The sequence below is a fragment of the Poecilia latipinna genome, unplaced genomic scaffold (assembly GCF_001443285.1).
Source record: "Poecilia latipinna isolate Pla-1442-1.1 unplaced genomic scaffold, P_latipinna-1.0 Scaffold510, whole genome shotgun sequence".
NCBI lineage: Eukaryota > Metazoa > Chordata > Actinopteri > Cyprinodontiformes > Poeciliidae > Poecilia > Poecilia latipinna.
The window spans coordinates 87,259-104,174 of NW_015113126.1; the positions used below are offsets into that span (position 1 = coordinate 87,259).

At 35.0% G+C, this 16,916-nt stretch overlaps 5 protein-coding genes across 5 annotated transcripts; all 5 read right to left on the reverse strand.

Annotated features, from left to right (window-relative positions):
• Window positions 1–2,799: 2,799 nt before the first annotated feature.
• On the reverse strand, window positions 2,800–4,097 carry LOC106952375 (olfactory receptor 1-like). Its single transcript, XM_015040446.1, has one exon. The coding sequence runs from the start codon at window positions 4,010–4,012 to the stop codon at window positions 3,017–3,019; it is 996 nt and encodes a 331-aa protein (XP_014895932.1). The 5' UTR covers window positions 4,013–4,097; the 3' UTR covers window positions 2,800–3,016.
• Window positions 4,098–6,711: 2,614 nt separating this feature from the next.
• Window positions 6,712–7,689, reverse strand: LOC106952364 (olfactory receptor 1500-like). The gene has a single exon (XM_015040432.1). The coding sequence runs from the start codon at window positions 7,687–7,689 to the stop codon at window positions 6,712–6,714; it is 978 nt and encodes a 325-aa protein (XP_014895918.1).
• A 1,902-nt stretch (window positions 7,690–9,591) lies between these two features.
• On the reverse strand, window positions 9,592–10,814 carry LOC106952366 (olfactory receptor 51A4-like). The gene has a single exon (XM_015040434.1). The coding sequence runs from the start codon at window positions 10,623–10,625 to the stop codon at window positions 9,645–9,647; it is 981 nt and encodes a 326-aa protein (XP_014895920.1). The 5' UTR covers window positions 10,626–10,814; the 3' UTR covers window positions 9,592–9,644.
• Window positions 10,815–11,828: 1,014 nt separating this feature from the next.
• Window positions 11,829–13,257, reverse strand: LOC106952367 (olfactory receptor 19-like). The gene has a single exon (XM_015040435.1). The coding sequence runs from the start codon at window positions 13,135–13,137 to the stop codon at window positions 12,154–12,156; it is 984 nt and encodes a 327-aa protein (XP_014895921.1). The 5' UTR covers window positions 13,138–13,257; the 3' UTR covers window positions 11,829–12,153.
• A 2,651-nt stretch (window positions 13,258–15,908) lies between these two features.
• Window positions 15,909–16,916, reverse strand: LOC106952368 (olfactory receptor 146-like). Its single transcript, XM_015040436.1, has one exon. The coding sequence runs from the start codon at window positions 16,875–16,877 to the stop codon at window positions 15,909–15,911; it is 969 nt and encodes a 322-aa protein (XP_014895922.1). The 5' UTR covers window positions 16,878–16,916.

Genomic DNA, 16,916 nt, shown 5'->3' on the forward strand with positions numbered 1-16,916 from the left:
GGACCGACGAGTGAAAACTTTGGCCACATGTGTTGAACATATTATTGTTGTTGCTATATTTTATATTCCTCTCCTTGTTATTTTCAGCATTGGGTTTTTTTCAAGGGTAGTGGACCCAGAGAAGAGAGTTCTGAGTCTGTCGCTGGCATCTTGCATGGCTCCTTGCATTAATCCTGTTGTTTATTCTCTGAAAACCAAAGAGATCAAAATCAGGACACTTGCTTTGTTTAGAAAAACCAAAGTTAACTCAAAAGCATAATTAAACTCCAATCCTTTTTTACATTATGACTAAGTAATAACCTAGGAGCTCTGGTTAAAATGAACAAGGATGTGCAAATAGTAACTGCTGGCAAGATAAATATACATTTCTGTGAAATTTGGTCAACTCTGTGGTTTGAATATCAGCACAATTTTGTATCAATGTGTCTTGTGAACTTATTAAGGAAAACATTTTGATTAATGCAATTCAATCTCCATTTTTATGTTTTATAAATAGCACCTGCTTTTCCTTTTAGCCAAACAAGTGTACCACTAGTTAGAATTAATAAATAAAGTATGATCCATGTTTCAATGTATAATTTTGTCTTGTGAATACTTTATGGCAGATAAAAACTACACAAGGTGTTCCACCTACTCTTGTTTGCTATTGTGAAATTTTATTTAGATATGTCTGCATAACTCATTTTGTTTATTTATGTGAATATTTTGTTGGATTATTTGAACAATGTGTTCAGTCTACTGGTTTATATTTCTGCAGAATGGAACGGAAAGAGAACGGCAAAATGTTCAAAGCCTGACCTCTAGTGGTTTAATGGATACATTACAGATTTGGAAACGTCTTAAACTGACAATGTCACTAAACGGGTCGGTTGTATTGTTACATTTACTTGAGTAACTTTTTTGAAAATAAAAGAAAGAAAGAAAAAGTTCTTCCTTGAGAAGTTTTCCTGCTCCACATTTTTTAAGCCTTTGCTTGAGTGATATTATTTTAAAGTAACACTTTTCGTACTTGAGTACAATTTCTGGCTAGCCACCTCCAGTTATTTTTCTGAATGAAGAACAGACATTTTTTAACAGTTTATGTAAAAGTGAGAATTATTTATGTATTCATTGTTTTAATGTAGTTTTCTATCTGCTGAGTAAACGCTACCAATCGGAGGTCTAGTTAATACTTAGGATGTTTATAATAGTGGCACTTTGCGCTCTAACACATAAACGATCTACTGCTATTGGCTTTAAAAGTTTAATAGTGATGCATTTGTGAATTTACTGTTTTAATTTATTTTGTATCTGAACAAAATTATTTGTATTTGCAGAGAAAACCTGTCACATTTAATATCTTTATCTTCTCATATAGAAATGAAGATTTGACTAGTGATGTGACCAACTCTTTTTTGGTATGTTAAACTTTTCTTTTTGTTATTTAATGCTTTTTAACACTATGTTAAACAGCATGAAACCAGGATAAACCAGAGGGGGAAAATACTTCAAGATTCAAATTTCCATATCATATAATATTTCATATGTTTAAACCACTAAATGACTATTAGTGACGTGAATTTTTCTTTTAAGTGCAGTACTTAGTCTGGAACACTAGATGTCCTCAGTTACTAGTTTTGTTCTCATGTATTTGCGCCACCTAGCTTCCTGCAATCAATTTCGTTAAGTAAACTCTCTGCTTTTATGCCAATATTAATGTTTTTTTTTCTTATTGTGATGATGTGGGAGCGGTGTTTTCCAATGGCATCATGTCTCTCAACACCCACCCATGAAACTAGAGGCTGATACAAAATAGTGTGACAGGGTCTGATGTTGGGAGAAAAGCCAGTTTAAACCAGTTGTTTCATGTAGGTGTGGAGAGTTCTCATTGTGTCTAATGATCATGACATGGGTACCGTAATGGTTTATAATATGAGGTGGCTGAAAGCTCGTTACTCTTACACGGATGTTAAACACTACTGAAAACATAATTATTATTGTATTGTACAAACAGAGCACAATTTAATTAAACCCAGGGAAGTTATTAGTATTTCTGGCATTATGAGATACTACTTTAAATGAATGTTCAGAATCAATTCAGTTTCATAATCTAAAAATCCATTTCAAGGATGAATTCCTCACCTCTGTAGGAAGCTATTTCTACTCTATTGGTTAATGGTCTGTATTTGTTTAGCACTTTATTTAGTGCAGAGGACTCCAAAGTGTTTACACTGCATTCAGTCATTCATACACACTGATGGTGGTGGTAAGCTACACTGTAGCCACAGCTGCTCTGTGGAAGACTGGCAAAAGCGAGGCAGCCACCAATCAGTACTCAGAATATTAAACACTTCAGTTAAAATGGTAACAATAATGAGCATTAATCACTAACAAAATAAAGTGTGAAATGTAGTATTGTTTAAAAAAAGTAGACCGCATAAAATATTCATTTTTTCTTACCAGAATATCTTCATATTTCATTTTATAATGTCTTCTAAAAAAGCTTAAAGCTAACTCAACTTTACTTATGTGAAGTGTGATTTCTGCACATGAAAATGGGATGCTCTTTAACTTAAAAAGACAAGCAAAGTTTATGATGAGAATGTGCAACTTTATTTTTTCATAATTCAGCCTTGAACACTAGATGTCCGCAGTTACATGTTTCTATCACCATTCTGCATTTTACCTACATGCTTTCTGCAATGAACCTTTCCACACTGACTCGTCTCAGTATAATCTGGTACATTCTGGACAGATCAACGAAGGACAACATTCACAAACAACCAACTATAAATACATCTACGGTATCTAAGGTATATCTAAAGTCATCACTATGCTATATAAAAACACCACTGCATGTAAAATGTCTTGTATTTAAAAAAAAAACATGTATCTGAAATAAATCATATTAACAAAAACACATGTGCATCCCTAAGATAACTTTTTTACACATACAACCATATTATCAGCATTAAAATATCAACACAGCAAAACAACATGATGTAATATTAATTTTTTAAAGTCATGCCTTAAAGCACTAAGAAGTCCGAGTTTGCAATTGTGAGACGAGTCTGTTTATTTTTCTTCTTTTGTAAACCCTCTTAAAAGCACTTATCACTTCTTCTGTCTTTAAAGCATATATGATCGGATTTAGCAGAGAGGGAACTGTGTGGGATAAACTAGAATTTAATATCCTCATATTAGGGTCAATGCTGTTAGTTTTCACTGTTATATTTGTGCCCAGATATGGTATAAAGAAAAGGGCCACGAGCATCAGATGAGAAGTACAAGTTCTCATTGCTTTAAGTCGTTCTTCTCTGGATGCAGTTCTGCTTAGTGCTACAGAAATGCAGATGTAGGTGGCTCCGATCAGTACGAGAGGAATACAAATGACTACAGCAAAAGTGAAATTAGCCACTATGTAGTTTATGTATATATTATTACATGCCAAACTATATGTTGGTCCATGATCACAGAAAAAACTTTGTATTACCACAGATGCACAAAAGGACAGGCGCTCAAGAAGTCCGACCAAGGCTCCAATGACCAGGACCAGAGATGTCCATGAACACAGCAGAATTGTAACTATTGATTTCCTTGTTACAATAATGTTATATCTCAATGGAAAGCAAATTGCTACAAATCTGTCATAGGCCATTATGACTAGAGTCCATGACTGCATACTTCCAAAGAATAAAACAAAGAACATGTAAGTTAAGCAGGCCTCATAAACAATGTACCGCCTGTTAAACAAAAACGTGTCCAAGAGCTTTGGGATGAGCGCAGTGCTCCCACACAAATCTGTCAGAGCCAGGTTGAACACTATTATGTATCTGGGAGTGTGGAGAGACTTCACCAGGTAAATAACAGAGAGGAGGAAACCATTGCTAAGCACAGTCATGATGTACACAAAGCACAAGAAGACATAGTAATACTTAACATGAGGGATGTTGTAAAACCCACCGAGATAAAAATGTAGAGGACGAACAAATGTGGAGTTAAACGTCACAGTATTTTCACCCTCTCTGTTCATATTTATAACAGGATAAAGACAACTCACAAAAAACTAAAGTGACAGAGATTGTTGAAAGCACTTCTAGTTTTCTTAACACAGTGGAGAATCAGAAGTGTGTGCAGCTCTCTGAGCTGTTCCATGCTATTTTTTCACCTATATAGTTCATCATTACCTCAAGCTCTCAGGTGTCGCTCAATGAACCTCAGTCATTAAGAACATGACGCAATGCAACATTTCTGTTACCAGAGCATAAAATTATATCTACAAAAAAGGAGCATTTACTTAACATCTCGGAAATTACATCTATTATTAGTATTATTTTTGTTGTATCATGTTTTCATCTGTGTCCATAAATTAAATAATGGAAAAAAAAATTAAAAGGTAGAGAAATAAATGTAACTTTCTTCAAACCATATTCTCATGAATTCTCCATAACTTTTGACTCTAGATTTAAAAGATGATCTACAACCCAGGTATATAAAATGTTGGAGATAGATGGCCAACAATTCTAAATATGTTAAAAAACTGTATAATTAAACTGCACATAGATAATTTCCAGGAGGCAACAATTCATACCTGTTATGTCACAAGTAGGCTTCAAGCCTGTGGGTGATTTACATCTGATACAAGATCAAATAAATGTTCATTGAGTTGTGAACAATATACAAATAATTTAAAGGTTTTCTTGTCCTTTCTTGACGTTATAGCAAACACAGACCCAGGAAGACAAGTAGGCATCCAACTATAGGAAAAAAAAAAATCATTTTCATCTCAACAATAAGGATTTATTTAAAAAATTGCTCCTAGCTTTTTAAATAACGCCAAGTTATTTCAATGTTTTAGCATTGAAGTGAATTAGTTGTAGCTTCCTGATGTCTTGACCACTTGTAGTCCTGGCAGTTCTTCGCAAAACGCATTTTGCAATAATGATAAATTAATGAGAAATTATGCAGTCTTCATATGGTTCGATAAAAATGCGTTGCCTTTTGTGGTTTAACCTTCTTCAGGTTTTGTACTGATCACTTTAGTGTTTGGGGGTATTTTACACTTACTGAGTATTTGTCATGATTTGTGGTTGATTGGGGTGAGAAAGAACACTGAGACCCAGGTTGAAGAAGACAAAGATGAAGGTTTAATGTAGAAACAGTCCAGATGCAAGCAGCTCGGGGGAACAGACAGACGACAATAGGGAGACTAACACTTGACGAGGATCCGACAAGAGACAAAGACAACAGGTGGACTTAAATACACAGGGAGGGTAATCAGGGAATGAGACACACCTGGGAAGCAATCAGCGGGGAAGACAGGAAAGGGACAGGGCTAAACACAGAAAACCTCAAAAATAACTTCACAGAAAACACAGAACACAACAGCTCATTGGCAGTTGGAGACAAATGTTAAGACGACACTGCTAATGCGTGTAATGGTGCAGATCATGTAGAATGTCAACTGGTGGATTCATTGACCTCAAAACACATAAGTTGCAATTTGAACCTTTTCAAGTTGGGAGGAAGTAACTGAAATGTATATGGGATCTGATCAAAACTTGGATTGAAACTTGACCAGTTTCAGTTTCTCAAAACTTTTACTGCTTGTACTTACATTTTCAGTTTGAAAGCAGGGCTTCGTGTCTTTTCCCTCAAAACTTGTTAACGCTTGTGCTCAATTCTTCTGCTCTCTTTCAAATATTCACTGTGGTTTCTCAAACCTTTCTCCTGGCGCTCAAAACTTCTCTCTGCTCAGATCAAATCTCCACTTGCAAACCTCTCTGCTCGCTTGCGAATCATTATCTGCACAGGCTTGGAACAAAAAAGTGCCGTTGCCTGGCAACCTCTCAGCCAATAGAATGAAAGTGTTATACTGGGTGCGTTTGTTTCCTTCTAGTGGGTGTGCCTCTGTGGCTATTATGATTGTAGCCACCTGTGTCCCCCACTGAAAATATGTGCTCTTGAATTATGGTAGAAAAATTCCCCCATAAACCAACCTCAGACGCTTAATCACCCAATATAAAATATTAAAATACTACGGAAAACAATTGCTGATCAATAATTATATAAACAATTTCTGTACCGCATGTTAAAAAAGATTTACCATTGGTTGCTGAGAAAAAAAAAAGTTTTTTGGCATTTTTTATTGACTTTTATTTTATTTTTTTATCAGGAACAAATGTCTTAATTGAATGAAGAAAAATCCATATCTGTATGGGATTTAATTTATTGTAGATTTAGCTGAGGTAAAATGCAAAAAAAAAGTGTTATTCAATTGGCTGTGATTACTTTTTACAGAAAAAAAACTTTCTGCTAAATGTTTTTCTAAAGTAAAGGACTTAGTATTTGCAGTTATTTGACTAATTAACTACATTGTATTGGTTGGTTGGTTTCTAAAGCATATTGTGTTAAATGTTACTTGCATAAGTTACTCTGTAACCAGGTTTTGTCTTTATTTTGTCTGGGTGCATAACCATATTTTCCCTGCACAAAATATATCACCATATGCAAGACCCAAATAACTTCTCTCATAATTCAATCACATAAACATGTTTATTAATTTATCAACACTATTTTTAAGATGACTAATTCCAAAAAAATTCAGATACAGAATAATCACAACACATCTACAGCCCTGACTTGCAATCAGTTACCACCAGTAGTCTATAATCACTGAGCAAAAATTCAGCTTATTAAAGGTTAGTTACAAACAACTGATATTTAAAGTAATCATTTTGCATTGATTTTCCTCATTTTGCCTCTTCTGCAAAGTTTCCTAATGGCATTCCTCACTTCTTCTGTCTTCAAAGAGTAGATAATAGGATTGAGCAGAGGGGGAACTGTGAGTGTCAAACTTGAGTTTATCATTCTTGCATTTGGATGAATGTAGGAAGTCAGTACAGTTATTGTGGTGCCCATAAATGGAAGAAAAAAAATGGCAACAAGAATCAGGTGAGAAGTACATGTTTCTAAAGCTCTGAGTCTTTCCTCTCTTGAAATAGTCCTGGACAAAGCGATGGAAATGCAAACATAAGAGCCAACTATCAGAATGAGGGGAATGCACATCACCACGATAAGGCCAGCAATAGCCAATATGTGACTGTAAGATTTATCGTTACAGGCCAGCTGATATATTGGTCCATGATCACAGAAGAAGCTTTTAATCTCTGTAGACGAACAGAACGAGAGGCGATCAATAAAACCAGCCAAAGTTGCCATGAAACCAACCAAAAACATCCAAGAACACAGCAGGATTACAGCAACAGATTTTGTAGTTACAATGCTGTGATACCTTAAAGGGAAGCAAATTGCTATTACTCTGTCATATGCCATTGTGACAAGCGTCCATGCCTGTATACCTCCGAATAACAAAACAAAGAACATGTAAGCTAAGCAGGCTTCATAAACAATGTATCTCCTGTTAAATAAAAATGAGTCCAAGAGTTTTGGGATGAGAGCAGTGCTCCCACATAGATCTGTGAAAGCCAAGTTGAAAACTATTATATATTTAGGACTATGTAGAGTCTTCACCATGTAGATAACAGATAGGAGGAAACCATTGCCAAGGACGGCCATGATGTACACAAAGCACAAGAAGACATAGTAATACTTAACATGAGGGATGTTATAAAACCCACCAAGATAAAACTTTGCAGGTCGAACAAATGAGGAGTTAAACATGGAGGTAAGCAGACTCTCTCTGTACATCACTATTGCACATTTACCAAGATTAAAAAATATAATCAGGAATGACAGAGTAGCTGGAAAGAAGTTGCTGTCACCCAGCACACCAGAGGATAGCATGAGTGTGCTGCCCTCTGGTCTGTTGCAGGTTTACTGTTCCTTTTATATGTTTTCTCCTGTGATTATCATACATCAGTGTGACTCACTGGTTGGTTTCTGTCACTCACAAAAAGCTCCTTACTGTTACAAAAGTACTGAAGATCATCTGCAAAAATAACTCTCATATTGGACAAATAAGACATAATTACCCATAATTCTGGAAAGAAAACACATGCATGTGTTTGACATCAAGTTGTTGCATCTGCATCCTTCACACTAAAGTCATTGAAAGAAGGTTTTAAAAAATAGAAAAGTGATAAGGATGAAAAGTTAAATTAACTTTCTTCAAGCTCTCTCTAGAATCCACAGTGAGGTATACTTTCTTTTCTTTTCTTTATTTAACCAGATAAAACCCTGTTGAGAACCAGATGTCATTTGTAAGGAGGTCCTGGGTAAAAATCAACAACATAGCTCAATATTTTTTTAGGAGACGATGATTTTCCAGTAGCTTTAGTTGAGAATCTTTAGGCAAGCTGCATTTAGGCAATATCTCAATCTCTGGTTCTTTATATTTCGTTTATTTTGGGTTGTTCAAACATTTCTGTTGCTTATCCTTTTTGGTTATTGTGCTCTGGACTATGCATAGAGATTTAGATTATGATAATGTATGATAAAATGGTGTGAATGTCATAAGGAAAACTTCCAATATGCAAATTTGGTAAATGTCACGATAGGAACAGCATTATGAGCAGCAGTACAGAGGCTTAAATTCATTTTTGAGGCTTTTCTGTGTTTGCCAATTAATCGCCTCTCGTTCTGTTCGTCTATAGAGGATTAAAAGCTTCTTCTGTGATCATGGACCAATATATCAGCTGGCCTGTAACGATAAATCTTACAGTTACATATTGACTGCTATTGCCCGTATTGTGGTGATGTGCATTCCCCTCATTCTGATAGTTGGCTCTTATGTTTGCATTTCCATCGCTTTGTCCAGGACTATTTCAAGAGAGGAAAGACTCAGAGCTTTAGAAACATGTACTTCTCACCTGAATCGTGTTGCCATATTTTTTCTTGCATTTGTAGGCACCAATGTGGTTATGATGATGACAGTTGCCCATATGTGTTGTTGTACCAGTACTCCAAAAGACATTTTCTCCAACCTCGATCCAACCATCGCTTTGGATATTGGTGCGATCAATGAAGTCAAAAGCTGCTTCTGTAGAATCAAGATGGCGACAGACGGCTCGGATCTAGGAGGTGGGATCCGTCTATTGTTACTGCATATAGAGATACTGACCCAACAATGAATTTCTAATGCATTGTTTAACCCTAGTTTAGATTCGTAGGCCATGTTTACACAAACACCATCTGTAAACTGTAGAAGTTCATTGAGGAAAAAAAAGTTCCTCTTTTGCAAAGATACCTTTAATTTGCTGTACACTGAAAAACAAAAATTATGTCCCTAATTTACAGTACACTACCGGAAGCTGTGTTTACCATAAAAAACGTAATTATACAGTAAAATTTGTGGTTGCAGGAATTTTACCGTGTTTATAAAGCTGCCTGTATCTTATCGTAAGTTAGAGATGGTTTTTTTTTTTTTTACAGTGTAGTTGTTGTTCCACATAAATTACTTGCCTATCGATTGGTGTGAATTCAGTTAAACAGCTTTGAGTGTAAAGTATGATTAGAAAAGTCTTATATAAATTCAGTCACTTACCAATTACTCAAGATAATAACACATTCAAAGACATCATATAAAAATTAAGTACCAAACAGAAGGTTGTTTTGTTTATCATTTATAAAACATCAATAAATTACAGAGATAGCATCATATAGAATTATGAAAGATTAACTACAGACAATAAGTAATGTCACAGTCATAATTTAATGGCTGTTTTGTTCATTTTGAATCTTCTGCAAAGTTTCCTAATGGCATTCCTCACTTCTTCTGTCTTCAAAGAGTAGATAATAGGATTGAGCAGAGGGGGAACTGTGAGTGTCAAACTTGAATTTATGATTCTTGCATTTGGATGAATGTAGGAAGTCAGTACAGCTACATTGGTGCCCAGAAATGGAAGAAAAAAAATGGCAACAAGAATCAGGTGAGAAGTACATGTTTCTAAAGCTCTGAGTCTTTCCTCTCTTGAAATAGTCCTGGACAAAGTGATGGAAATGCAAACATAAGAGCCAACTATCAGAATGAGGGGAATGCACATCACCACGATAAGGGCAATAGCAGCCAATATGTAACTGTAAGATTTATCGTTACAGGCCAGCTGATATATTGGTCCATGATCACAGAAGAAGCTTTTAATCTCTGTAGACGAACAGAACGAGAGGCGATCAATAAAACCAGCCAAAGTTGCCATGAAACCAACCAAAAACATCCAAGAACACAGCAGGATTACAGCAACAGATTTTGTAGTTACAATGCTGTGATACCTTAAAGGGAAGCAAATTGCTATTACTCTGTCATATGCCATTGTGACAAGCGTCCATGCCTGTATACCTCCGAATAACAAAACAAAGAACATGTAAGCTAAGCAGGCTTCATAAACAATGTATCTCCTGTTAAATAAAAATGAGTCCAAGAGTTTTGGGATGAGAGCAGTGCTCCCACATAGATCTGTGAAAGCCAAGTTGAAAACTATTATATATTTAGGACTATGTAGAGTCTTCACCATGTAGATAACAGAGAGGAGGAAACCATTGCCAAGGACAGCCATGATGTACACAAAGCACAAGAAGACATAGTAATACTTAACATGAGGGATGTTGTAAAACCCACCAAGATAAAACTTTGCAGGTCGAACAAATGAGGAGTTAAACATGGAGGTAAGCAGACTCTCTCTGTACATTATCAATTCTTTCAAAATTGACAAGATATGAAAAGATGAAATCACAAAACAGACAACATGATAAAGACTGTCACAGGTGCATCACACAAGTTGTTGAAACCTAATTCACACCTCAGGACGGCAGCTGTTCATGCTCTCTGTGAACTGCACTGCGGAGGAAACTTCATTTATACATCCCTCCTCCTTTCATTCACATGCTGTCTAATAGTTTATGCAGTGATGACATCAAGCAACAAAAACTGTTTATCACTTCTGCCATAATACTGAATCATAAGTGGCTCAACAAAATGTTTAAAAAAATAATTAAATTAAATTCAGTTTATTTATATAATGCCATAAATGTAGTCTAGAGGAACTTTTTCACAAAGGGTTATTTTTTCTCAGTCACAGAATAAAAAGTCAGACAGATGGAGCTAAAAATCCTACACTATTAACCAGACAATAATTTAATTTCCATCTAAATTCTGAGGTTGACTCAAACTGCAGTTTCTCTTCTCTCTACAGGTGAGTTTACCTAGAAAGATTATGCTTCCTTGAGCAAAATTATATCTGACTTGGCTTTTCTATGTGTTTTAATGTTTGATTTTATAATGTAAAATGCAAACAATCTGGAAGAAATAGCAGAATCTACATTTCTTATCAACAAATCCAAGATGCATGGGAAACTTTTCCTAATTTCCAAGCTCAATGTTTAGTTGAGAACAAAACTCATTTTAATTTTGGGCCATATCAAGATCACGAATGTCCTCAAAGGCCCAGTTTTGGCAGGGTGTTTTGATACAACTACCCAATTACACACTGATAAAATATTAATAAATAACTTAAATTAGAACTTCTGAGGTCTAAGTCATTGGAAACCCCTGGGCCTCAAACTCTTTCTCGCCTAGAATCCCACTTTATGCTCTTGCTCAAAATCTCCCTTTGGACATAAGACAGAAATGTTACTCTCTGAAGTAAACTAATAAGCCTGCATGTTTTTGAACAACACAGGAACTTGAAGAGAAGCCGTGCAAAAAGCCAGCATTCAAACCCAGAACCTTCTCTGTGACGTTACCATGACAACGAGAGCCACCATGAAGCCCACATTAAAACAACCCAATTTATCAACGGGAGCCATGTTTGTTGTTGGAAATAAAAGTCAATCAGAACGTAACAAGAAATGCTTATGTCTTTATTGTTTACACACGTAAATTCTGCACAGGCTGCCTCGTGTAGAAAAACACACAATAATACAAGTCATCTGACTCGTAACACAGCAATCCACATTTGATTAAATTGTAAGTTTGCTATTCTACTGAATCTCTTTATGAGATAAGTAGGTCACCAGTTTAGAGGAATCATGTCTTTTCCAACATTTATAGTTTTCTTGATCATTTCTAAAAAGGATAAAATGAAGTAGGTCAGTAGAAAAACATGACATAATTGTTTAAACTAAAAACTACCGTAGTTCAAAATGGCAATTTTAAGCAAACTTATGAAGAAACATGTTTAGACAAATAAGAGTACTATGCTTTTTGTTACAGTGAAGTCACATTGTTGTGGAATGTTTACTTCTTATTTTTGATTTAAAAAATATTCTAAATAATTTTTTCATTGACACTTTGATTTCATGCGTCTGTAGAACATAAATGATTGGGTTCAACATTGGTGGCAGCACAGAGGTCAAAGACAAGTTTATTATCCTGTTGTTTGGGTGTATTTTTTCCATCAATGTAAATGTGATTAGCAGCGGGGTAAAGTAGATAACCACTAACGAAAGATGAGCGATACAGGTCTTAAAGGCTTTGATTCCTTGTTGAAATGTTGCCACTTTTACTAAAGTATAACTAATATAGAGGTAACTTAAAAGGATAAAAACTAGCGGCAGCCAAAAAATAAGAATAGGATAAAAAAATCCAATCACATCATTTGGAAAATTGTCATTGCAAGCAAGGCGGTAGATCTGACCGTGATCGCAGAAGTAGCTGTTAATAACCAAAGACTTACAGAATGAAAGTCTTGTGAGGAGGCCGACAGCAATTAAGACAGCAACTACAGCAAAGATCCAGAAAGAGGCGATCAAAGTCAGCATAGATCTGCAGGTTACTTTTACTTGATAGTGAAGAGGAAATATGATGGCAACCAGTCGGTCGTAGGAGAGAGCAACCAGATTAAAAGACTGCATTGAAAGGCAAGTGTAGCAGAAAAAAAGGAACGTCAAGCAGTCATTGTAGGGGATTATGTTATGGTTAAACAGAAAGACGTCAATCACCTTTGGTACCAGAGCGGAGCTGCCTAACAGGTCCACAAATGCAAGGTTAAAAACGGCAACATACTTTGGCGTTCTTAGATTGTGATCTAAATATATTATAGCCATTACGGCTGTGTTTCCCACCACAGAAATTATATACAGAAAAAACAGAAAGATGTAGTAGGACTTCATGTTAGGTAAGCCAATAAATCCATTGATTACAAAATATGCAGGACGCACAAAAGTTATATTTTTTCCAAAAGCAGAGTTGAACAGTTCCATTGTAACACTCCCCCAATGTGCCAGGATCTACTAAACGTTCATTAAACTGTGAAGAATCTTCTTTGGACAGCAGGACTGCCTTGTGCAGAAGACGAGATGCTAAAGAGCCGTTATCCTGATCTCGTCTGGCAGATCTTTGTCTGTCAGGCTTTTAAATGACGAAGTGAAGACTTTGGAGAGGAGCAGCGATTCTCGTCTCTCTTTATTCAGATTGCCACTGTCTAATCCCATGTGTGTCCAAGACAAACCCAGTTCACTCAGCGTAACAATGAAAACCTCTGTGTGGTACGTACAATATTAGCCTTGAAAAACAAAAACAAGAGTAGTTCTCTGAGATGTGTTTACAGAGAGAGATTATACTTGCCTACATCTTGGTGTTTAACATAGGAAATACTCAGAAACATTATTGTATAAAACATGTACATACAGTGAAGGCAAGGCAAATATGAACATATGTTTCGCTAAGGCTTTACCAAACTCTGGTAAAGTGCCTTGATTCTCACATAAGATTGAGCTGAAATTTTTTTTTTATCCTGCAGGACATAATATTATAAAAGCTGTGGCTTTGCTGCAAGTCAAGAGTTTGACTACTGTTCCTGAACTTTACTTTGACTATCTATGGTTGTATCTGGATATCTATGAGGATCTACAGCCTTTCTATGTTTTGTTGTGTGATTTCCTTGTGTCTGTGCAAAACTCTTCACTAAACATTTTGTATAATTTTCTTGTCTCAGCCATATTTCTAACCTGTCACCAGGCCAGCTATTTTAGTTGTTTTTGGGGAATTACAGGAAAACGTTTGTTTAAATATTAAAATGTATTGCATGTATGAGGTTGTCATAAGACTATAAATTTAAATTAGGCCCTCATTCGTCTGTTTAATTGCCACCTAACTTAAGCTGAATAAAATTATTCAGACATAAAAAAAAATAATAATAATACTCAAATATGTGCAAGAAAACAGCTCCCATACTAAAATATCACATGTACTATCTGTCAATTAGGAAAAAAAAATGTCTTTAACTAAAATGTTTGTTCATACTGGAGCCATTGTTTCCACTGTAGCCTTGCAGCTAGAAGGTCTAATGTTTATTTCCTCGTTTTGGGAAACCATGTAAACTGAAAAACATGAACATTTCTATTATATAGTAAATTGATCTAAAAAATATTCCTAAAAAAAGCTTATTTATGGTTTAATTTCCGATTAGTTACATTTATTGCTTTAATACTCTCAGTTATTTATTTACGAGGATATTTTTTTTATTTCAAATTGATACATTACAATTTGTTTTCTCTAGTTTAACCTTCAAACTGCTTCATACTTTTGCAATTTTACGCAATATTTTTCTATATTTAAATACTGTACATCAGTCTCAAAAATATTTTTTTATTACTGTCTCTGTAGCCTTTATATTGTTTGACTTCCAGGTCATGTGTTTAAGAATAACAGCTTACAAAAATAAGCTCTCATTTTGTTTATCAAATAGTCCTTTATTATAAATATTTTGGCTTATTGAACATTTGGAAAATATGACCCTTTACATTAGATGTTTAGAACATAAATATTAACACATGTGAGTTACTTTAATACCATAGAAAAATTGGAAATTAAACTTCCCATTGAAGCAATTTTTATATTTTTTGAGGAAAAAATAAATTCATAGAGTACCAATTTAACAAGATGATTTAAATTTACAACTCAGATTTTTAACTTAAGCTTCAATTTTTTCATTCAGCCCCTTTCTATAATATAGTATGTCTATAATCCTCTCTGTCTCTTGTCTTATTCTGTTATTACTGGAAAATCCTGTCACTGCAACCAACTGTTAATGAAGAAAAGGCCGAATCACAAATACTGGAACATTTTTATTGCAGTCTTGTGGTTTTTCAGATAGTGTCTGCTTCAGCAGCTCTGATTGTTTTTTTTTGTTGTTTTTTTTACATATTCCTTACATATAGTCCTTGAATTTCAAAGGGGAGTATTGTGTAAAATCACACTGTTATTCACTCATCAAAAACATATGTGGAGTGTTGCTTTGATTCATTCATGTATGTTTGAGAAATCCTTTAATTTCCTGTGGCAGCCATCCAGGAGTGCCTAAGCTAGATTTGTTAGAGTTATCCAAAGTAAATCCAATTAGCAGTGCAATAAAACTGACTTCATGCATTGGGCTTCATAAGTTGTTAAGTCTTTTCTGAACTGCAGCTAGTGACACAATAAAACAACTGACACAACCTGACACAAAAAAAACCAATAAAGCATAATATAAAGTAGGTCAGCATTAGGTTTTCTAAATTCTCCTTGTTTTATGTATTTTTTTCACTCTATGCAATATTTAATCTACCATCACAGCATAATATATTAAGTCTTTGTTTTTAATATCAAGACACAAGTTTTTCTAGTTTGTTCTGCTTTGTTTTGTTTTCTTACACTGTTTACCTCATTTAAACCATCTTAATGTCATCATTTTATATTTATTTAAAAATCCCACTTTGCTCAGAAACAGGTTTTCAATCTGCACAATTTTAATTCTAGTGAAAATAATTAGGAATATCTAATCTTCCTAATTTTTTTAAATAAAATACTGGCATATCTGGTAAGAAATTAATACAATAATATACCTAGTACTATGACATAAACTTTTCTTTAACATAATAGAGCCATCTACACAACGTGTAACAGAAGATTTTAATGAATATTTTTATGATCATGACAGGAAGAAATACAAAATCAAAAACAACAAATGTTTGCATGTGAGCTGAACTACGTCCTACTTTCCAGTGATTCTGGATTTCCTTCTGATTTTCAATATTTTCTTCAGTGAAACTTTTATCTCTTGTGTCTGCAAAACATAAATGATTGGATTCAACATGGGTGGAAAAACAGAAGCAAGAGATAAGTTGATGATCCGGGCATTTGGATGTATTCTCGAACTCATTGTAAATGTGATTATTATCGGGAGGAAGTAGATTACCACCAACGACAGATGAGCTGTGCAGGTTTTAAAGGTTTTTGCTCGCTCATGAGCTGCGGTAACTTTAGCCAAAACACAACCAATGCAGATGTAACTCGACACAATGAATAAAAAAGGGAGCCACAGAAGAAGCACTGGTAATAAATTGCCAACGACTAAATTAGGAAAATAGTTATTGCAAGCAAGTCTATACAACTGGCCATGGTCACAGAAATAGCTGTTAATGACCAAAGACTTGCAGAAGGAAAGCCTTGTAAGAAGGCCAACTGCAAGTGAAACACAAGTTATTACAAAAAGCCAAAAAAAGGTAATCATGGAAAACATAATCTTATGAGTAACCTTTACATGATAGTGCAGAGGAAACATGATGGCCATCAGGCGATCGTAGCAGAGAGCAACCAGATTAAGAGCCTGCATCGAAAGGCAAGTGTAGCAGAAGAAAAGGAACGTCAAGCAGTCGTTGTAGGGGACATAATAATGATTAAACAAAAAGATATCAAGGACCTTTGGTACCAGAGCACAGCTACCTAAGAGGTCCACAAATGCAAGGTTAAAAACGGCAACATACTTTGGAGTTCTGAGATTATGATCCAGACAGATTACAGCCATTACAGCCACGTTTCCCAGCACTGAAACGAAATAGACAAAAAAGAGAAAGACGTAGTAATACTTCATGTTTGGTAAACCAATAAATCCGCTGATGATGAAATAAGGAGGACGTATAAAAGTGATGTTCATTCCTAAAGCAGAGTTGAAAATGTCCATTTTAAAATATGCAGAGTATACTTTTGAGCAAGTTCTGTC